Source organism: Mytilus trossulus, chromosome 2 (assembly GCF_036588685.1).
Source record: "Mytilus trossulus isolate FHL-02 chromosome 2, PNRI_Mtr1.1.1.hap1, whole genome shotgun sequence".
In the NCBI taxonomy this organism is placed as follows: domain Eukaryota; kingdom Metazoa; phylum Mollusca; class Bivalvia; order Mytilida; family Mytilidae; genus Mytilus; species Mytilus trossulus.
Window position 1 is genome coordinate 50347021 of NC_086374.1, and position 23734 is coordinate 50370754.

Sequence of the window (23734 nt, forward strand, 5' to 3'; positions counted from 1 at the left end):
AATAAATATTTGTTGAAACCGGAACGGACACGTAAATAATAAACCCAGAACGTCTGATGAGCAGTAACTGCAGTTGAGCTCTTGGAATATTGCTGTCTGTGTCAAAATTTAGTTGTCCTTAGCTCCTTAATTATGGGAGAAGAGAAATCGTCTTTCCAGGATGTAAACCCAGTAATGCATTCTTAATATTACCCTCTCAATTAAGGGTAGTGTCGCCCTTTCCACCAATATGTACAAAATTATAACATAATGCTCAGTGTCTGCACTATGCCAAAGACTAAACATATAAGCAAAGAGTTTCATACCTCTGTCTTTTAGGAGATAAATGTAGTCTATGTTAAGCTCAGACAGCATCAATTGGTGATTTGATGGTCGCAAATTAAGTTTACTGGTGACGCGTTAGCGGAGACAGTAAACAGATATTTGTGACCATCAAATCAGCGATTGATGCCGTCAGAGCTAAGAATACAATTTCGTTATCTCTATTCTGATGAAACTGACAAAAAAATAACGTTAAAACATGTATTTAAAATCTGTCATATATCTTCTGCGCTTGCACGTACATTCCATAGCATCATGCAATTATCAATTGATGCCATGAAAATTAGTGACGTTATCCAATCAAAATTTACATTACAAACGTTGTTGCATTAGAATGAATGTTAATCATTCTTAACAAAAAACTAAGTGGCATAACAGTGTAACAGCTGTGTAATGTTCTGTAACGGTTCTTGTATATAGTCTGATAATTAAATTCATCATGTTTCTTGCATTGGGTACCACTACTGGGTTCTCTTGGAAGTGTGCCTGCAAAGGTGGTCTTCTTATAGCAGGCTCACCTCAGTAGTCACCTGGTAGCATGCATGCATTCAGGGCTGGAGGTCATGGGTTCAAAATGTCTTCCTGCAAACTGTTACCTTGTGAAAAGCACACAAAAAATTTGACACATTGTCACAAGTCACTTCTCCCTATAATTCTGAAGTAGTGTGAGCCCTGATTGTGAACCTCGATGTGAACAAAGAAGGGTTCAAATTCATATCAAAATTAAAACCATGTTCTCATACTAAATATAAGCATTCAAATTGCCACTGGAGGTTAAGCTGCCATCCATTATTCTAATTTCATTTTGTAGACATACTGTTACATACATGTGCAGCCAAGTCATGCAAGTGTTTAACCATTTGAAAATTTCACTACAAATATTAAATCAAAGCATACAAATAAAATTTATATAAAGTTATTAAAAAGCATACTATACAGTTAAACATAAGCTCTTTAGAGCTCTTATAACTGACATTCTAAAAGTAAAAACATGTCAATTAAAATCAGACAAACATGCAAGAACACAGATATAAAAGCTTAACAAAACATGCAATGCCAAGCAAAGCAATAATAGCAGAAATAAAACATACATGTATTAAAGTCAGCAAAGCTACAATCTAATAAATATTTTGTAATAAGCACATATAAAATTAATATCATACAGGTCATATAGATCTACAAAAATATACTACAGAATATAAAAGCATTTAAAAATTTTTGTTCTAAATTTTCTTTTTAACTTATTTCTTGTCTGAATTATTTTCCATTCCAAAAGACTGCAGTTCATCTTATGGTGATGAAATATTTTTATAATTTGTATTTTTAAGAAAAATCACTGTTTATAGAGAAATGTGAGTTTCTGCCAAAAAAACATGTCTATAGATTTTTTTTACTGTATTTCAATATTTGTACATGTAGATATAAGAAGATGTGGTATGAGTGCCAATGAGACAAATCTCCATCCAAGTAACAGTTTGTAAAAGTAAACCATTATAGGTCACAGTACAGCTTTCAACACAGAGCATTGGCTCATACCAAACAACAAGCTATATAGGACCCCAAAATGATGAATTTAAAACCATTCAAACAGAAAAACCAACGAACTAATCTATATAAAAAACGAGAAACGACAAATACTGATGATCCACATAATAAAATTACAAACAGGTTTATACATTTGTATAATTTTAAAATTTGTAGATAACCATACAGTTTTTGTAACAACTTCTTTAAACTTAATATTCAGGTGCACTATGATGACTGCAAACTCATAAATTATATCCCAAATAATCTATCCTCATAGCTTCACCATGTTCAAATTGTTTACTGAACAACAAAATAATGATAGTGCTTGGTGTTCTATAGACACGTCACACATGTATATGTATTATTATTTTTATACTCCATTTTAGGAACTACTGAAAGAGGTTATGAATGAAGTTATAGATGAAGTTACATTAGGATTATGTTTTGAAGTCCACAGAGCATATAAAAAGGGAACTTTATTCTTAGCTGATACAGACCCAAAGTAAGTAAGATATAATACAACCACATACAGAGTAGTATAGATAGAATTATTAAATAAAAAAGTGCAAGATAGTTTAATTTCATTATTTTTCAGAAGTTCAAATTAGCATTATTCCATTTATGTATAATATATCAAAACTGATAAATTGTTTTTTCAATGTTGCATAAATACAATATATAACAATGAAACATGGTAAATCATATATAGTTTCACTTTCCATTATTTAATAGGTTTTCAAATGGCCATATAGATAAAATACAAAGGTAATTTAGTCTTTTACTTAGCGTACACTTTTTTAACTGTCTGAAATTAAAAACTGAACTGATTTTGTTTTCCAGATCACAAAAAGACTTTGGTAAGCCTTTCTTATAAGTACTAGAAATGGAAGATGAAAAAAAGGAAAAAACAAAAGAAATAAGTTAAAGAAATTAGACACACCATTGTCCAAAAGAAAACAGACACACCATTGTCCAAAAAAAAAACCAACAACAACCAGACAGCAAATATTGTTTCAAATATCAATACACAGAAAAATTACTGATATTCAACACAATCCCACCAAAATATTGAAACAAGGAATAATTTATTTTTGGAATAATTTTGAAAAATTGATAAGAAATGTATGATGAAAATAAACCCAATTTAGGAGGGTTAGCCATGCATGCATATGATTTTTACAATATCAAATTTGAAGGAGTAACTATTAACAAGTTATATGTGTTTTCTTCCATTAGTTTTGTAAAGATTTTCTTTCAGGGAGTGTGAGGATGTACTAACAAAGACCCTGTTAATATGTTTTAAGATTTTCCACTTTATGAAGGAAAAAAAGATTTGATGTCATATGTTGCACACATATTTAATATATTCTTCATTTTCCAGTCAATGTAATTAATTTTTTGTGCCAAATAAATGTTTTGTCCCTTTAATAGAAATTGTCGACAGATTTGGTGTTGATGTATTTGGACAACTGCCTACAAAGAAACAGTTTGAATGCATCTGTCCAAGTTGTCACAGAAACATGGCTGCATCTAGATTTGCTCCCCATCTTGAAAAGTGTATGGGCATGGGCAGAAACAGTTCTAGGATTGCCAGCAGACGACAGGCTGCACAACTTGCCAGAGAATCAAATGACAGGTAATTGATAATAGTAATACAATCATTGTAACATGTTGCCAAAATACTCTGAATGTAACTTCATTACACATGTGTTCTGTTTACATATAACTCTCGATATCATATATAAAAAAACTTACTTATGAAACAAAAAAAAGAAAAGAAGAATTTCTACCTGTTATTAACCAATCATAATCTTGTAATTTAACTTGAAGTATGAATTTAACTATGTTATACCAGAGGCAACTCAGAGGTTGACATATAAAATAGACACCTTTCTATTGTTGAATACTACCTCTGTTAACCTCTAAGCTACTTTTTATGCCCCACCTACGATAGTAGAGGGACATTATGTTTTCCCTTCGTTCGTCCCACTTCAGGTTAAAGTTTTTGGTCGAGGTAGTTTTTGATGAACTTGAAGTCCAATCAAGCTAAGCTGCGTATTTGCGTGATCATGCAATACAAATAATAGAAAACCCAATGCAATTGTCCATTGAAGGGTTCAACAACCCAATTAATTCAACGGAAAACCCAATTATATGCCAAAACCATGAGTTCTCAACCCTTTAATTGGCTACCGTTTGTGTTATTTACCCTTATCTGTTTACAGTCGTCGCGTAAACTATTTTTATAATATTTATAATTGGAAATTTCGTGTTGTTCTAAAAATAGATCCCTGCATCAAGTAGCAGAAATGGGTCCCTGTTTGAGTTTTCCGTTGCTCAATAGGTACACGTGTTTTTGTAAATATTTCGATTTTCTCGGTGTTTGTCCAATTAGCGTGTGTCATGTAGTCATGTTTTTTTCGCATTGCTCGGGATTTTTCATAACATACATCGAATTAAAACGAAAGTGAATGTCCGGTTAAAATATTGAATAGAAGCATGTTTTCGGCTTATTTTGGAAAACTGAGGGAAAGTTATAATGATAACAAGACTCAGCCAGTGTCTTTAGGAAGTGTCCATCGAACGCACGGGCGTGTGTGCGTGCCATAACGAACACATTGCTAATAAAAATGGGGTTTCATCAAAAACAAATTCAGTTGGAAAAAGTGAAAGGCCCAATCAATTATGAAATTATAAAGCATCAGAAATCAAAAGTTCTAATAAATGACAACTAAACCCAAATTTATGTAAATTGAATAAAAGAAAATCATTCAAGTATAATTAGAGTTTATATACTATTTTTTATTCATTTTACGGTTAATTAATGAATACACACACCATGCACACAGCCACTGATCAGGCACTGGTCTCAGGATTTATTATATAAAGGTATAAGACGAGTGCCTGTGAATACACATATCCTTTTTTGTGAGAAAATACCAAACTGGCAAAAGGTTTGAAACGGGACACAAATTAAACCTACAATTGCTACTCGGTGAATAAACCAAATAAAACAGCTAGCAAATAACCCTAACCATAACCCTAAACCAAATAAAAGAGCTAAAGAAAGACAGAAACAATATAAATTTAAGATGGAAAAAAATTGGGGTTGATATTGCCTAAATATTCAATATTGTGTCGAAGAAAAAACCCAATACATTAAGGAGCTTGGTGGTGAAAAACCCAATTTGATATTAACCTGAGGGGTGAATTGGAAATGATAATGCAATTAAAAAACTTTATCACCCAATTATATAAGAAAATGGTGGGTAAAAACCCCAATTTATGAATTCTTATCTGGAGCTCTGTAATGTCAAATTAAAGTATTGACCCCAAATTCATGGTCCACTGAACAAAGAAAAAGATAGTGTGAAGCTCAGGTTAAAGTTTTTGGTCAAGGTAGTTTTTGATGAACTTAAAGTCCAATCAATTTGAAACTTAGTACACATGTTCCCTATGATATGATCTTTCTAATTTTAATGTCAAATTAAAGTATTGACCCTAATTTCATGGTCCACTGAACAAAGAAAAAGATAGTGTGAAGCTCAGGTTAAAGTTTTTGTTCAAGGTAGTTTTTGATGAAGTTGAAGTCCAATCAACTTGAAACTTAGTACACATGTTATTTATGATATGATCTTTCTAATTTTAATGCCGAATTAAAGTATTGACCCCAATTTCACGGTCCAGTGAACATGTAAAATGATAGTGCGAGTGGGGCATCCGTGTACTATGGACACATTCTTGATTTTTATCTGATTGGATTGCTGTTCTATTGATGAAAATGTGTATACCAGCCCACATGTCACAGTATATTTTTTATTTTCTCTTGACACTTTATACCAGTAAAAGTTAGAGGTTGAATTTGAACACAGATTTTATGTGTATGGTATATTTGTATTTCAGACCATCGAGTGCTCAAGGTAAACGTGACAGCGATGAAAGTCCTGATGATGATAATGATGTAGACTGGAGCTATCATGTTGATAAAAAATGTAAGTTATAGAAATGCTGTTTTAACATTGTTATTTTTCGCTACTCCTTTAACCCTTTCCTCCATAATGACGCCTTTTGACGCCACCCCCCTTACTCCATAATGACGCCTTTTGACGCCTGTATAGTAACTCAGTTGAAACACTTTGACTACAAAGTGTCTGCAGTTGACTAAATAAAATTTGTATCCAATATGAAGAGGAATATCATAGGAATGTCCGACTTAAATTTATTTGATGAAATAGTTATTTTACGCAATGCCTTGATACTTTAAAGCATATGTTCAGCATTTTATTAAAAAAATCCTATGCGAATCAAGTATGCAAAAAAAAAAATTCAATGGAGGAAAGGGTTATTACAGGTCTCATTGTTTACATTTTTGTTACCTTTATCAACAGTGTGAGTAGTTTTCTGTTTTGTTTTACTAGGTTTCTCACCACTTGAGTTTTGCCCTTTTGAATTCTTTCTTTCTCTTCCATTTTTTTCACCCTTTTTCGTATTCATCAGTTATAATGTTCATAAAACATAGTCAGTTTCACAAATTTGTTGCAAGTTAAATTCAATATCACAATATTTTTATCAATTTTTCACAATTCAAAAAGACGTCTACAGTGTATGAAGACATAATTTGAGGAAAATAGTGATATGATATAGCTGATGAAATAGATATATTCTTAATCATTTTTCCAGTGAAAAAATTAAAGAAAGACAAGATGACAAATTCACCAAGAAGAAACAAAAACAAGATTAGAAATGGTATTTATAATACTGTGGGTTCATTTATTTTCGTTAGGTGTCAATTTTCGTGGATTGCTGAAAACTTGCATATTCGTGAATATTTGATTTCATGGTTTTGCCAATTTCTGTTTACAAAGCATATTGAAAACGTGATATTCGTTGAACTTTTGAATTAGTGGTTTACCTGTACCCAATTGTATAAAAATTGGTACCCAACGAATAATAATGAATCCACAGTAAATGCACACCAGTAACCTTAACAAAATTTAGAAACCCTCGACTTATATATGAAGAAACCACCTTTATTGTTAAATGGCACTATGCTAGCCAAAAGAACAGAAGGTCCTGAGTCAAATCCCTTACTTATTTAAACTATACACCTAAACATGATATTTACTGCTGTAAACATATGGTAGTAGTATTTAAAAAGAAAATAAGACACATGGACTCCCAAGTTAAATTGTATGGGAGGTTATGTGACACAGCTTCCTTCAGATTGTTGTCTTGTTATCTTGTGATCTTGCACTTTGTATAATCATGTTCAGCATGTTTGTCAATAATTAATCATATCACATTAAAAAATTCCCACCCTGATTATCAATTGATATTTGCAGCTTGTTGCGAACATTTCTATCAGATAACATTTTATAATGTTGCATCACATGAAAATCTTGGTAACTTTGATAATCTAGAATAAGATTTGAATATCTGACAGACTACAAGAGGAAATGGATATGAAAAACTTGCAAGCAGTTTTTCAACTTTTATCTTACATTTTTGGACTTTATCTATGTCCATTTCTGTGATTTTAGAAAAACTTATGGTAAGGTATTGAAAATTGACATGCCCACTCTGTTAAGTCTTTGAAATTTTACAGTTTCTCATTGAAAATATGCAAATATGTATATATTTATATATACAAGTCTAAATTGTAAACTACATATCAAACCTATGATTGCGATGGATAAAAACCGCAATTTTTATACGTGTGCATGTAAAACAAATTTCGTTGTAGAGGTGTCTAAATACAGCACAAAATACATTTTCCAAAAGACCAAAAAAGTGAAAAAGTATATTTTAACAAAACACATTTGACTAACAGGTCGAACAACTGATGTTCTTAAACCCTACTGACTGCCATTGGCGATTGCCAAATAAATTGATCACAAGATGTAACCAAATGGATCTTAATATGAATTTTATACTAAACAGAAAAACAATAAACTTGCAGCAAAGATGTTATACCACAAACTTATATATAGACACTTATGTTCCTTAAATGGAAGAAGTAAAGATGGTTTCAATAAAAGAAACAAATCAAATTCTGTAAAATTTGTATTCTCTATTTTTCCTCAAATGCAAGTCAGATAGCAGTCTAGTTTATATATACATGTTATCCTCCTGAATATATGTGTAATATTTGCAGTTGTCAATCAGTTAATTTATGATTAGAATTTTTTTGCACCTCTGTATTTATTGTTTGCAATTTTGCAGGAGACAGTTTTCTTGAAAGATCAGTAACTCCTGAACCTAATTATGAAATGATGACAATAGGTTTGTACATGTACTACGAGTTTGTACTACGAGTTTGGTTTATAAAAGATAGTACTTCAAATAGATCAGTTAATAGATAACAAAGAATTGAAATAAATTTATATTTTTTTTCTGAATAAAAGCAGATGGAGAATATACACCAATGAGAAGGCAACACAAGTAAAATTTACAAAAAAAATATTTAGAAATCAGAATGTTAAGTGTTTTAAATATGTATGTTACAAAAAGACGTACTCAGCAAAATAATGAAAATGAATATAGATGAATCTTAACAATTTATAAGTAACAACTTGCTCTATAGATGAATGTGATGTCGTGAACATTTTATGATTGATATTTTGGTTCTATTTTCAGATGAAAGAAAGAATCTCCTGACACATGTAAGTTCTCTATCATGTTTGAAAGTATTGTTTCAGTAAATATTAGTTTTTAAAACTATTTTGTATTTAAAGCATCATGATTGTGTACTATTTTATAATTTAAGCAATATTATAATGCTTTCTTTTGAACTGTTATTCAAAGCAGACCTCAGATGTATGATTTACTTCTGTCCAATTTAGTTTACTTTGAGTAAATGTTTTTTTTAAACTAAAATGGAATTATTAGAAAGATTTCGGCATTTCATTCATAAAATTGCTAGCTGCTTTAAACGTGATTGTTAAACAGTTTTCAGGTCTATATTCTTCACTTTGTCATATCCAAAATTAGTTTTGGCGTTTCAATTAGCAAATCATTGTCTTTCCAAGGAGCTGATTGTATCATTTTGTAATCATTGCTCAGAATGTTTCATTTTGTATTCATGAAATGTATGATACATGCTGGCACATCCTGTAATACAAAACAATTATCTCCCAATTAGACATGCCTATTACAAGATAAATGTTAACTAGTTAACTTATTCATAATATTGTAGTTAAAAAGGTTTGCATTCTATTAAAATATTCTTCAAAATAACCCTTTTAAGGATGTACTTAAGTGATCTAAGATCAGGAGTCGAATTTAAGCTTTATAGTATAATGATCAGCCGGACCAGTGAACTTGAAATCAACTGGTCTGGCTCAAAATTTAATGGTCCTGCAAAAATGACATTCATATGATAACCACTAAACAATATTACAGATGTTTAGTTTTATTTTCCTTAGCTGCTTCCCTCTTCTTTATTCCAGTAGATTGTTATGCTGTTCTGTTTGTTCATGAGCAAGTACAAAATCTTACTTAACATTTGAAAATCCCGTTACAAAAAAAACCATTTCTCATCTACACTGTGCTTTAACGGCCGTGGGTAACTTAAGTTACCCACAGCCCAAGATGGCGGACTCTAAACTCATTGACATGATAGTTGATACGAAATCTACTTTTTGCAACGTTTTTCATGATCTATGTAAATATTGATAGGATTTTTTAACATCCCTATTGGTATAAGGAAAAAAGTTACGGACAAGTTGTTTTGAAGTTACGGACATCATAAGTGTTTTGGCAAATCGTGCTGTAATCGTTTATTTTGTAGTAACAAACCACGTTTTACATTGCAGAGTTTTCCTAAAAGATTTATGTAACTTTTTAATTACTGAACATTTCTTTTGCATTCATGGTATTGTAATTATATAGGAGCAAACTTCCTAACCGAAGCCAGGCGTCTCCATCTTGGGCTGTGGGTAACTTAAGTTACCCACGGCCGTTTAAGCACAGTGATCTAGGTCTGTCACTGCAAATTGTTGTCATGTTTTACAATGTATTACATTACGATCAACTTTACAATTTAACCATGGGAGATCTTTTTACCAGGATATTTTATATTTACGTTTCCTTTTTGTCAGTTTGAAAAATCTTCCTTTTAAATGTCGCTTAATTAATTAATTTGTTTTGCCTGGCGTTTTAACTTCATCCAAAAATATCCACATTTTGTGTTGTTGTGAAGTGCACTCACATGAGATCTTAATAAATACTTTTAAAATAGTACCCCCAGTACCCTAAAATAATTTCTCAGTTTTTGTTGTTGTAAATAATAGAGATAGAGATGCAGTCAGTGATTTTAACAAAAAATGTCTACCGGTCCGTCTGACCACCAGCTGACAAAATCTACTGGTCCAACACAAATTCTACTGGTCTCATACCACCAGACCAGCGCCAATTTTGACCCCTGTCTAAGATGAAATTAAATTAATCAAGAATTCAAAATTGATACTTTGAGCTGGAAAAGCACTAGTTAAAATCAAAATATTGGATTTACAAAATATGGAGGGAAAAGGCTGACTCTGACTTTTACCTTATATTTGCATTGGCATTATTTGGGTCTCAAATCTAAAGAAAGAAAATCAAGAATCTGCTTAAATTTTGTTAAATGACCTTTTATGAGCTATTTAGTCTTATGTTAAAAGACAAATAGGTGTTATGGGGCAAAATATTTTACCTTGTGTTGTAGGAAAAACACTGAGGAGTCCAAACATTTGACATTTATTCCAAAACCTCACCTAAGTACATTCTAAAGAATGGACATACATTCACTAGTTTTGCTTTGCAATTACTAAAGAAACCTCTTAATCAGATAATTCGCGAAATAACTCTATATTTCAATCCTTTATATAGATGATAAGTATATGTGTTTATGTTTACAGACTTGTGGTGTGATATCAGAACATACAAAGAAAATGTGTACAAGGTAGGATCATTAATAGTCATACAACTATAAGTCAGAAGGGTGGTAAAATCACAATATTGGTAGTTTCAGTCATCTTTATGGGACTCATTGCTTTATTATTTTGTCATACCTCCGCTTTAAAAAAGTGGGGGTATATTGTTTTACCTCTGTCTGTGCTTTCTCAGGAACTACAGTACAAGGATTTTTGAAATTTAATTTCAGGGTTTATTTAAGTCAGCTATACCGTGTGATGCGTTTTCAGATTGATCACTTGACAACTTCCTGTTTACCGAACACTTGTATGATTTTACACATGATAGCCAAGTTGAAAATTTTGGTCACATTTTTCTCAGGAACTACAATACAAGGATTTCTGAAATTTGGTTTCAGGATTTATATAAGTCAGCTATACCGTGTGATGCGTTTTCAGATTCATCACTCGACAACTTCCTGTTTATCGAACACTTGCATATTTTAACACTATTAATATTATCCACTTGCAGCGGGGGTATCATCAGTGAGCAGTAGCTCGCAGTTTCACTTGTTTTAGTTGGTTGTGTAGATGGCCAATGAAGATTAATTTCATCCAAATGCGCAGCCATATAAAAAAAAGATGTGGCATGATTGCCAATACGACAACTCTCCACAAGAGATCAAATTACACAGAAATTAACAACTATTGGTCACAGTTTGGCCTTCAACAATGAGCAAAGCCCATACCACATAGTCTGCTATAAAAGTCCTGGAAATGACAATGTTAAACAATTCAAATGAGAAAAGTAACGGCCTAATTTATGTACAAACAAGAATGTGTCTCCAGGACAGGGATGCCCCACTTATGTTCAGTGGACTGTGAAATCAGGGTAATAACTCAAATTTGGCATTAAAATTAGAAAGATCATATCATAGAGAACATGTGTACTAAGTTTCAAGTTAATTGGACTTCAACTTAATATAAAAACTACCTTGACCAAAAACTTTAACCCGAAGTGGGACAGATTGACAAACAGACCAGGAAACATAATGCCCCTCTACTATTGTAGGTGGGGCACAAAAATAAATGAAAAACATATATGTAACACATAACAAACTGTTTGGCATTCAAATGATCTATAGAAAATATCTTATGTTTTCCAAAGAAGGAGATAATGATTAGGGTTGCTTTATTATTTAACCCTTGAAATGGTAAACTTTTTCAATCTCTTACAATTATGTTTTCATTTTATTGATCAATGAATTCCATTAGAAAAACTGGTAAATTTTTTAAATATTTAGAAGATTGTTACTCCAGGAAAAACTGCAGTTAAGAAAATTTCATTCTTTTATTAGCAAATACTTATTTATGTTTTTGAACCAAGAAATCTTTTAATTACTCATAGTCCTTTTCAGATTTGATCATGACTAAAAAGAAATGTTTTGTTTTGACAGATCACATAGATGCCCTCAACATTCTGATGAACAAAGAATACAAGTTAGACAATTTCTAATGTAAGTAACATTCAGGATTCATTCAGTATATGGTTCACAAGTAAGGACAAATCATAATCAGACTTCTCAAGAAAGATGTAAAATGATAAAAGACAAACACAGCATTTTTTATTTTTCCATAAAAAAAATGAATATACAATATCTATGACAGAGTGTATTCTTTTTTTTGTTCATTTGTGACATATAATCCTGTTGATCACATCTTCATTTTTAACTTTAAAATATTTTAGATCAGGGGATGATGATGTACATATAGATATTGATACATTAGATGACCCAGATAGTGAATCTGTCAGAGATGCATTATGGGAAGAAAACTCAACGTCATCTTCTCCTGCTGGTTCTATTGTATCTTCTACAAGTAAGTAAAACTAAAGACACAAAGTATTAATCTTAGAGTATCCACAGGTACTGAAACCTAGTTCAAAGCCAATTATAACCAAGAAATAAAACATATTTCCCAGACCAAAATATCAATCAGTGCACATTCATAAAATTGACAATAGAAATGGGGAATGTGTCAAAGAGACAACAACCCGATTATAGCACAGACAACAGCAGAAGGTCATCAATAGGTCTTCAATGCAGCAAGAAACTGATTAAGTGTAAACATTCAATAAACATCATGAGAAAAAAAATCCCATCTTAGAGAATGCATTAACTTAGTTTTATGCCTTTTCTTATGTCAGTATGCTAAATCATAATGCCCTTTTCAAATTTTAAAATTTGCAATGAAAATGCCATTTAAGAGATTTGCACCTACCTTTTTAATTTCAGCTGAAACATTATAAAGTGAATAAATAGAGGAATTAGTTTGCTGTTTAAAAAAAAATAGAAAATGTTTTATTATTGTTTTTATCTGAATGAAATAGCTCAAATTGCACTGCGTCTGAAAGCATTTGTTTTATACAGGAAAGCCTATGTAATGATTAATCATGACAGAAGTACCTTTGACACCAATTACTTCATAGATTTATTATACAATGTATTTATTTATATGCCAACATATATTTACCTATTTGTATCAAATTTTCTTCAGGTTTAGCCATTAAAAAACGTCCAGCTCAAAAGGCAAGTTCAAAAAGTAAAGTGAAGAAGAAGAAACCAAATCGACCAATAGAATCTATACATAATAATGATGAATTATTAGCTAACAGTAATTTATATGACTTTGAATGATTTATAATAGTTATTTGTTCAGCTGAATTGTGTCTTTAATGCAGTGAATCTTTGAAAAAATAAATTATTCTATGATACAGTTCTTTTAAAAACTATCAACCTAGCTTTTGCATTTGTGTGGTGTTTTAAAAAATATTATAAGCAGCTGTCATTTGGATACCAATATGTCCACTCAGTAAATGAAGTTATGTTGAATTTATGCCCCTAAAAAGAAACTGAAACTTACTTTATTTTGTACTTAGTGTCCCCATATGTTGATAATAGTCTTTTATTCAAAGCAATACAGCTTTTACATATTAATAGATTCACTGTATTACAGACACAACATTTAAAGTCCCAGTGACTATAATTTAGAATTTGTTGTATTATTCCAAAGTCTTTCTGTGTGTAATTGTAATCTTGTTTATGAGGGAGTGTATACAATGTGTAATCAAATTACAGTTTTTTTGTTTTACAACGAGAAACCCAGAGACTACCATGTTGATTTCTATAAAAATAGCAATTTTTAAAAGTACTTTCTATAACTTTTTTAATGATCACTACCTTTTTATATATCAATAAATGAGAGGAATTGAACATATGAAATGCTAATACATTATTGTTAATTTGATCTAAGATACCCTATTCTAGGAGTGGGGGCTATACTGCAATCATTTTGTCTGACCATCTGTCTGTTTATCAAAAAAATATATATATTTGGTTAGCATCTTAACAGTGCAAGTTGCTGATACTATGAATTTTCAATATGTTTTATTAACTTCATATTTTCATCACACAATTCTCCACTACTATTGAACAGAATGACTTCCTTTTTAGGTCAGTAGACCTGTAAAACAAGTGTGCATCTTGGATTTGTCAGACCTCCACTTGTTTAACCAAAATATTCAAAACGTTGATAGAACTTAATATTTTCCTTTTGTACTACTTAACAGAATGACTACATTTCTTATGTGTAGCATGCCAGGAATAATTTGTAAAACACTTTTCTGATCTATCAGACTCTTATTTCCTGTAATCATTGCTTTATATTATGAGTGGGGTAGGCATAGCACAACAAAGTGTGCAATTTCTTGTTTTATATTAATGGTTAAAATGTCTTGTTATTTAATGTTACTTTGTTGTAATGCTCATTCGATTTATTACATTATAAAATTATTGTAAGTTGTGTTGTTTTCTTTATTGCCACAACAACATGCAGCTCATGCAGATGTAAGTTAACATTTCATTTAAAACTAATTGGTTTATTGTGATTTGTTGATCAACAACATGCAGCTCATGCAGATGTTGGTTAACATTTTATTTAAAACTTATTGGTTTATTTAAGGAATGACTGTAATATTTTTTCTGTCTATGAAGAAATAACATAAAAAATTTGGTGCACACTGAATAACGTGCGTAGCGGGTTATTTAACAGTGTGCACCACATTTTTTTCTGTTATTTCGAATAGCCAGAAAATATATTACAGTCATTTCTTATAATTAAATCCCAAATTCCATTTTAAACCGTAGAAAACCATGAAAAAACGTTGATGACGTCACGGTCACATGACTAAATTATTTCTATGGGCTCATAACAAAATAACGTCAGCCAATCAGAAGACGTGTTACATCCAAAATTAAATTATTGTGATTTGTTGATCAACATTCTTCATCCTTTAACAATGCATTATCATATTGTGGCCTTTATAGCCGACTATACAATATTGGTTTTCTCATATTTGAAGGCAGAATGGATACCTATAATTGATCTAAAACAGTTCTAACCTAAGGGGAACAACCTTCTCTTGGATGTTCTTAATATATTTACAGTTTTTTGGTTTGCCTGAGACGGCAGCGGCATAAACTATTAGTATCATGCTTAATGAAGTTAGAAGTTCTTGATGCTTCATATCTTGTATGCAGTTATGAAATTTACGTCTGTCATATGTTTGATGTCCTTGACCTCATCTTCATGGTTCAGTGACTTCTTGATCAAAACACGAGTTTTTTTTCGTAATGTGAGTTTCTCACTTATTATGAGTAATAGGATAACTATATTTGGTTTATGGGTTCCTTGCAACCTACACTTGTCTGTCAGACAGGAATCACCTGACCTAGACCTCATTTCATGGATCAGTGATCAATGTTAAGTTGTACAAGTCTGTCTGACATGCACTATTTGACTTTTACCAAATTTCATAGTTTAGTGGTCATGATACATTTTCTTAATTCTGTCAGCCTATCAGATACTACAAGCAACAGATCAACTATAGTTGGTGTATTGAATGATTTTAAGATGTATATGTCTGTCTTTCCTGGTTCATCTGACCATGCCCTCATTATCATAGAACCATGATATAAATGTTAAGTTTATGTGTTACTTATGGTAAAACTTCATGTTACATTCTTTCAACATAAATTTAATGATAAGTAACACAGGCAAGACATTGTAGTGTGTGCACTCTTATATCTAATATGATTACATTTGCACTCTCAGTGGTGGATCCAGAACTTTTCCTAAGGGGGCCCGCTGACTGACCTAAGGGTGGCCTACTCCAGTCATGGTTCAATGATTCCCTATATAATCAACCAGATTTTCCCCTTGAAAGGCCCCCAGCTGCATCCGCCTATGACTCTGATAGATAATTGTCTACTTGTTTTATATTTTGGTGAATTTCATTCAAGTCCTTTATAAATATGTACAGTAATTAAACAGAAAACAACTTGATCAAACAGTTACTATACACACCTAAACCACTTTAGCAGCGTTTTTTTGGACCATCATTTTTTACATCTTCATCAGATATCTAGAAAATAAGAAGCCTCTGTAAGAGTATTTGCTTACTGTGGATTCATTTTATTTTTGTGGATTAAGGTAATCTTGCGTTTTCCTAGATATCTGATTTCATGGTTTTTCCAAAGTCTGCATATAGCCAAATATATAATTTTCATTTCCTCAAACAAATGTTGTTTAGCTTGTACGTATTTACACATGTATTTGAACCACCTAGATTACTCCCTGTGTATTGTTTTCTGCAATAGAAGTAACATGCAAGACAAAAATCAAGATTACTCCCTGTGTATTGTTTTCTGCAACAGAAGTAACATGAAAGACAAAAATCAAAAAGTTCTACATATGTTAGCAACAGTGATGTTCACATTTTGAATGTACATGTATATGTAAAAACAAGTTGGTTGCACTGGATTTAAAACATTGAATAACACAAATAATGTTTTACCCGACATTTACTCTACTATGGGTTTTACTTCAAATTGCACTTAGTTTACCCATAAAAATTGACTTAATTATAAAACCTCAGTCACCAATTAGTTGGCAGAAGAATTGTCAATGGTACAGAATGTTCATAACATTTTATTAACAAATTATTTACATATCTATTTTATACACATTAAATGTCTTCATCGTTTAAAGGTTTATTGGTTTCTTTGAAAAGTTCAAATAACTGAGCCACTTGATCATTCTGGAAACAGTCTAAGAGTTCAGGAGAAAGGTCAACTCCAATAGTCTGAACCTTCTTTCTAGCAGCCAGCTGCTTGCCAATGGTTAAATAATACTTCTGTAATAATAAAAAATATCAATGTTAACAAGAAAGGTTATGTAAAATGATAAGATTTATTGATTTTTTGGTGTTAAAACACATTTTACATTATTATTGGATAGTACAATATGATTTTCAGTTTTTATTGGTGGAGGAAGATGAAAGCCTGGCTTATTGATAAAACTGACAATGCTATTCAATTAAGGGGTCTCATTGGGGGGTTCCGATCCCAGATCCCGCTTACTGTTTTGTCAGATTCCTGTATCCCGCTTACACTATGTACGTAAGCAATTCTCATTTTATTGTCATTTCCCGGTCCTGCAAGACCTCATTTCCCGCTTTCACGCAACAATAATTTGACTTTCACGTGTCACGCTTACAAAAAATCAGCAATCACACGTCAAGCTTAGACCCCAAGGAGACCCACAATTAAGACAACCTCAGTGTTGATAAACTAGTGATACAGTGGGTGAACCATTGATTTGCTGTCTAATTTTAAATATTTATCTTACTTCTTCTTTAATTTAAATTCTTAGATAAAAAAAGAGATACATTTTTAAGTCCTTTTAAAGAAAGGACTTCAGATAGTGAATATAAGTGAAGCTTGGTTGAAACAATATGGCAGATTCATATGTTTAGAACAAAAAAGCTAATCTTTTAATAGCAACTAACGTACAGTTCATATGTTGTCCAGTGAATAGATATATTGTGTGGATGTCTTTTAGGTGTCACACCAGTGTTTAGAACATACATGTATGTGAAAGTAGGCGTACTTGGACAAAAAATAGTGCATTTGCTGTCATTGTTTACTTAAACTACCCAACAAATTACAGAAATGAAACTTTTGGTGAAAGAGAAATATATTAAGACCATTTTGAGCCCAAATTAACTTGTCTATGAGTTGACATAAAAAATAGAGGATTAATGCCCTTCATAGTATACTAATTTAAGATGTCAAGAAAACCAGGTTTTTTTTTTAGTTGTACATCAGTTCGGAAGGACTCTTCTTTCTTTTATGGCTTTAAAGGTATGTTCAAAATTGGCATGAAGAAAAGTGATACCTGTACGATTCAGGACATACCTGGTTTGTTAGAGGTTAAACTTAAGATAAAAAAAATTAGAAAGCTATAAAAATTGCAAAATTTGGTTGAACAGATAGGGACTTTTAATTGGTGGTCTGACACCTTATTAGTGACAGTTGCACTCTTTTTTGTTTCTAAGCAAGCAAGTAAAAAAATAATTTTGTTAGGTTACTGAATTGCTGTATAACCCTGGAAACTATGTTTTAACATTTGATTCTGCAAGTCAGACCAATCATTCTGCAAATCAAAGACAGTTAAAATACATATCAAATTTAGGGCTAAAATCTTTTTTCTTCTCCTTAAGCTTACACACTCAAAGCTGGCTTCACTAAAAGACTTACAGTCCATTCATCCATGAAAATTCCTGTTTCTAGTGGAGGAGCATCTTTGTGTCTTTTGAATTCATCTTTGACATACTGGTCTCCCATAGCTTTCATCTGTAGGGGTAGTCCTCTATGTATCCGGAGGATTGCTTTGTAGAGTGCCCTCACCCTTGAAACTTGACTTATACTAGGTGCTGACATTCTTCATTTTTCTTCAGACTAAACCTGCAAAAGAAAAAGTTCATTTTCATGTGTATATATACATTGTACATGATGTCGGGTTGTTGTCTCTTTGACACATTCCCCATTTCCATTCTCAATTTTATTTTATGATTTAAATTAATAAACTTCCTTAACTTTTGAATGGCAATCTATCAAAGAATCCTTAGGCTTGTGTACATAATATACCGGTAAAAGGATATTGAGGTTTGTTTAGTTGTTTAGGGGTCTATTCAACCTTGTAGATTTACCACCAAAAACACTTTACACAACCACTAATGACTATTGACCACAAATCTGTAATGTCAGACTCAGAATAAAAACTTGTGAGCAATTGTAAAATAAATATGGTTACAAACATGATGACAATGATGTGTTATCATTAAAACAGTTATCCAAAATTAACATAGAGCACTAGTGTCACATAAAATATTTGTTTAAGGTAATCATATCACATGAATAATACAATGATTGTGTGAACATTTTTTAACATATTTAAAGTCAATAAAGTAGGGTTGTGCGTTTATCATTTCCCTGCATGTACAAATGAATGCATCAAATAGTAAAAATTTGTTTATAACTGGTTCAGGAAATGATACATTTACAAGTAATGAGCGTATGATGTTGATAACACAAAAATTTAACTTGGAAAATAGTTCAAGACCCCTCTTTCAGAAAATTACATTTGGCTCGATTATGTATGAAGCTTCCTTGTACCACTTTTTATTAACAAATCACCTATGAAATTTTTCAAATTCACCATGGGATCAAAACTGTAGTGTATGCCCTTATAAATATAATAATGTAAGAAAGGTTAAAAGGACGTAATTTACTAGAAAAAGCCAAGGTAAGGAGTAATTTGGGTAAGGTCCTAAAATGGCCTCTCTTTTTAGCTAAAATTTCAAATTAGAATTTATTGACCAATATTACAATGAATCATAGCTAATATAGTGACTAGATAGATAATAAGCACTGTTTGTTGAAAAGTTACGTGCCTGTGTTTACTCGATGACATCACAAATAGTACTTATTTTGATTTCGATGAAAATGTAAGTGAAAATAGCAAAGGAGTATGTTCGATATTGTGCTAAAATGGCCCCCTTTTTTAGCGTAAATTTCAAATTCGGATTAATCGATTAATATCATGATAAATTATAGCTAATACATTGACTAGCTTGGATATAAACCACTTTGTTGAAATTTTTACGTTTCTGCGTTTCATTATGACGTCACAAGTTGTACTGATATTGATTTTTCATGAAAAAATCAATGAAAATGGGTGAATTTCCATAGATTATTGGACAGGAAACATAGAGCGCATACGTCGACAACAAAGATCTTTTAAACTGGTGTTTGTGAAGACATTTCACATGTCTTATTTGAATCTTAAGCTTGTCAACGCCTGCACTCTATGTTTCCTGGTCCTTTATTTGTTTGAAATCTAGCTGATTTTGTCAAATTTCACCAAAATCCCTTATCTTGACCTTTTTTGGATGTAAAAATCAACGTGTTAGAATTAAACTTTGACAAAAACAGTTCTGTTTAACTTTCTAACATGTCTTTAAGGCAACTTAAAACATTTGTTGTCTTTTAACTATGAACTTTATAATTGGGGCCAAATATGGCCCTTACCGAACTTACTCCTTTCTCCGATTATTGAACAGGAAACATAGAGCGCAACAAAGATCTTTTAAAATAATGTTTGTAGGACTTGAATGTTTACTTTGTCAACGCCTGCACTCCATGTGTCCTGGTCCTAAATTTGCCAAATAACTCTTATCTAGACCTATTTTGGATGTAAATATCAACGTTTTAAAATTAAAATTAGACAAAAAAAGTTCTATTTAAGTTTCTAACATGTCTTAAAGTCAACTTAAAACATTTTTCATCATACTGTTATAATTAACTTTATAATCACTGAATCAGGGCCAAATATGGGCTTTGGATGGAGAGTTGTCTCATTGGCACTCACACCACATCTTCCTATATCTACTTACTGAACTTACTCCTTTGCACTGTGTTATTCAATTTATATTGCATGGGAATGGAACTCAATCAGTAGTGATTCATTATTGGAAATTGTCAAAACCTGATTATAAACATTATTTTACATCCAACTGTATGATTTCATCCAAAAGTTGGGTTTGTTTTTTTTGGGATTTTTGTTGGCCAAATAAACCAAAAATGTAATGGAAGTCTGATGGGCAGGAAATTTAACCGTTTTACTAGTTTCATATCAATAGAAAGATTTATCAAATTGTGTTTACCGATTTCCCCTGTTATTATCCACAAACAAAATTATGTAAAAACTCAAGGGTAAAACATATAGAGGGGAGGGTAATGTACGGTAAATAACCAAAAAATATTATCTGTAAAAGAATTTCTCCCATTGAAGGCACACCTCTTGTTATGATAATAATAATAATGAAATGATTTAACACATTTAAAAATGACATGTTTAACTTCCATGAGGCCTTCAAAAACTATTAATACAAAAAGAAAAGGGAAAAAATACAAATAAAATAAAATACAATAATACATAATGCAGTTATAACTTGAATAAATAAGTACATCAATAGAAGATGAAAAAATACATTAATTTCGGGCATCTTCATTCTGTACAGATAAAAAAATAGTTTGAAAATTTGGTCTGTTGTATTCTTTATCTATAGTTCGATGGATTGTGTTGAACCAGAGACATATAATGCATTGTATTATATGTCTCTGGTTCAACATGATCACTAAATTTTGAATTATTTTACAGTGAAAGAACGTCATCTATATAGCGGAAAGTAAAGTTAAAGGATATTGCTTACTTCTTATTCAGGGGCGGGTCCAGGATTTCAGATTAGGGGGGGGGCGCAATTTTTAAATTGGCCGAGCGGAGCGAGGCGAAAAATTTTTTGAGGTTATTTTTTTTAAAATATTCTTTTAAAGGGGTGCAATGTAGGTATTTCGAACTATTGTGAGGTACAATAAGCAAGAAATTAAAGTTTCAAGTAGAAACCGCCTAAATCTAACCTGACAACAATCTACAATAACTAGTGACTGACTGAAAGATCATGGACAGATGTAAAACAACATGTTCCTGTTCCGCGAAAAACCTTTAAGTTATGATGACAAAGTCTCCTACAAACTTGAAAAATCTTCAACAATCTCTTAACACCAATAACTTATGCACTACATGTAAGAGTCTGAGATTCATATTGCATATCAATGATCGAGTTTAAAAAGCTACAGTTATGAAGCTGCAGCCCAAAACAGAAGCTGAAGATCATGCGAACATTTTATTTTGATTCTGTGTTCCTATGCAAACCAATCTACATCAAGACACCAGCACTTCTTAAATAATCTATAAATCAATATCAGGTAATAAATATAAAGAACTCTTTACATTTCCATCGTCCTAACCAAGTTTGTCGGGGATAGTAATTCTTAAGTGAACCGGTTTAATTTCACATAATTAAAACCTATTTGAATGGCTTAAACACATTGACGATCTGCAAACAAGGGCTTCTTATTGTTGGGGTGTTTCTGTTTTTCTGTTTAACACAACTACCAGCACCAATGTCTTTCAAGGATTAGTTGACCGAAGCAAAGTGAGACAAGACAGATCACATCAGTTCACATGACCAATACTAGAAACTAGTATTAGATTTTGCAAACGAAAATTTCTACTTTTCGCCGTGATTTTCAATTGTTCTTTCATAATATCTGTTTTTATTTTTTGGATTTTCGGAGGTTGTACCAGACATATATACTGTCTTCGCCATAAACCACTTAAATCAGAATGAGATGCTTTTGCGAAGTTATTTTTATTTTGTGGGGATCCCGGCCATACATGTTATACGGTATACACAATTCGGTACTTCGATTATCAAAGAAATTGATTATAAAAACGGCAAATACAACGAAACAATTTTTGTACTTTTACTGCTAAAAACATTTTTTTTTTCAATCACCTTCCTTTGAAGTATACAGTAGTTATAGTTGATAAGTAAACACGTTGATTCTTAGTTACTTAGTATAGAGAGTCCCTGGTTAAATTGGCTGTTTCATACACGATGTTTTATATACTTTGAATGTTAAGAAGTAATGGTCTCCTCTGATATTAAAAAAGTTAAAGACAACCCATGCTTTGCAAATTTTAGGGGGGGGGGCGCACGCCCGCCACGCCCCCGCCCCTGTTATATGCCTTTCTAAGAAGTTCATGTATGAAGTCAGTCTCGTAATAATAAAGAAACAAGTCGGCAAGAAGGGGGGCACAATTGGTCCCCATTGGAGTGCCGACAGTCTGTTGAAAAACATGTCCTCCGAAAGTAAAAAAATTGTTATCAATCAAAAAAGTCAAGCATCTTGATAATGTCAGTTTCAGAGAATTTTTGGTTTGAATCAGAGTGATCCTTTACAAAGTAGGATTTATCCCTCCCTAAGACAAGATACTTGTATCTACGTTGGCCATTCTTTTTTTATGAAACAACACAATACCAAATCTTTCAATTTGTCTTTTAGTTTGGAATGTGGAATACTTGTGTAAAGTGTAGAAAAGTCAAATGTGTTAATACTATTGCAAGACGAAAGAGAGTTAGATTGTATGTACTCTAAAAGATCTTTGGAATTTTTAAGTATCCACATCTGATTCACGCCACCTCTAGAATAGGTAGTTTCAAAATAACTTTTAGCCCGTCTTTGATTGCTGATAAAATAGATGTTAATAATTTAGAAAGAGGTTTCGTTGAGCACTTGGAAACTCAGCAATATACCGTTGGTTGTAAAGGACACTTATGTAGTTTAGGTATCCAATACAATGATGGAAGATCCAGTTCTTCATCTTTGGTTGAAATTCCAAAGGAACATAGAACAGACCAATGATTATCCAGTGTTTCCTCTTTGGTAAGTGTCGTGAGGTTATATGTTGAGTTTCCATGCAAGTGAATCAGTTGTCAATACCTAATTCGTTTATCAAGCAGTTACTGTAATGAGTTTTACACACAAAAACGATGTTGTTTGGGGCTTTATCTGCGGGAACAACACCATATTTGTCATAGAGGTAGGATAACGAGTGTTGCAACAAATGATTTGGGTCTTTAAAGATTGACGTAGAATGGAAATTGATAGAACAATTCAGTTTCTTAA

General features: G+C 31.9%; 2 protein-coding genes across 2 annotated transcripts; one reads left to right on the forward strand and one right to left on the reverse strand.

Annotated features, from left to right (window-relative positions):
- Position 1: 1 nt before the first annotated feature.
- LOC134707494 (ataxin-7-like protein 3) lies at positions 2-14591 on the forward strand. The gene is made up of 12 exons (XM_063567275.1): positions 2-171; positions 2235-2350; positions 2689-2705; positions 3280-3484; positions 5752-5840; positions 6529-6594; positions 8071-8130; positions 8485-8510; positions 10746-10789; positions 12197-12256; positions 12487-12617; positions 13296-14591. Exons 1-12 carry the CDS (start codon positions 133-135, stop codon positions 13433-13435), a joined length of 993 nt encoding a protein of 330 aa, XP_063423345.1. The 5' UTR covers positions 2-132; the 3' UTR covers positions 13436-14591.
- Positions 14592-16771: 2180 nt separating this feature from the next.
- LOC134707502 (succinate dehydrogenase assembly factor 3, mitochondrial-like) lies at positions 16772-20945 on the reverse strand. The gene is made up of 3 exons (XM_063567282.1): positions 20866-20945; positions 18398-18604; positions 16772-16992 (listed from the first exon to the last, which is right to left on the reverse strand). Exons 2-3 carry the CDS (start codon positions 18578-18580, stop codon positions 16825-16827), a joined length of 351 nt encoding a protein of 116 aa, XP_063423352.1. The 5' UTR covers positions 18581-18604; positions 20866-20945; the 3' UTR covers positions 16772-16824.
- Positions 20946-23734: the final 2789 nt, after the last annotated feature.

Bases quoted from the DNA above. Each gene is read 5' to 3' on its own strand.
- LOC134707494 (XM_063567275.1), top strand. From the start codon at position 133: ATGGGAGAAGAGAAATCGTCTTTCCAGGATGTAAACCCA. The intron at 5,841-6,528 runs GTAAGTTATAGA...TCATTTTTCCAG, and splicing joins CTATCATGTTGATAAAAAAT to TGAAAAAATTAAAGAAAGAC. The intron at 12,618-13,295 runs GTAAGTAAAACT...AATTTTCTTCAG, and splicing joins TTCTATTGTATCTTCTACAA to GTTTAGCCATTAAAAAACGT.
- LOC134707502 (XM_063567282.1), bottom strand. From the start codon at position 18,580: ATGTCAGCACCTAGTATAAGTCAAGTTTCAAGGGTGAGGGCACTCTAC. The intron at 16,993-18,397 runs GTAAGTCTTTTA...TTATTATTACAG, and splicing joins TTTTCATGGATGAATGGACT to AAGTATTATTTAACCATTGG.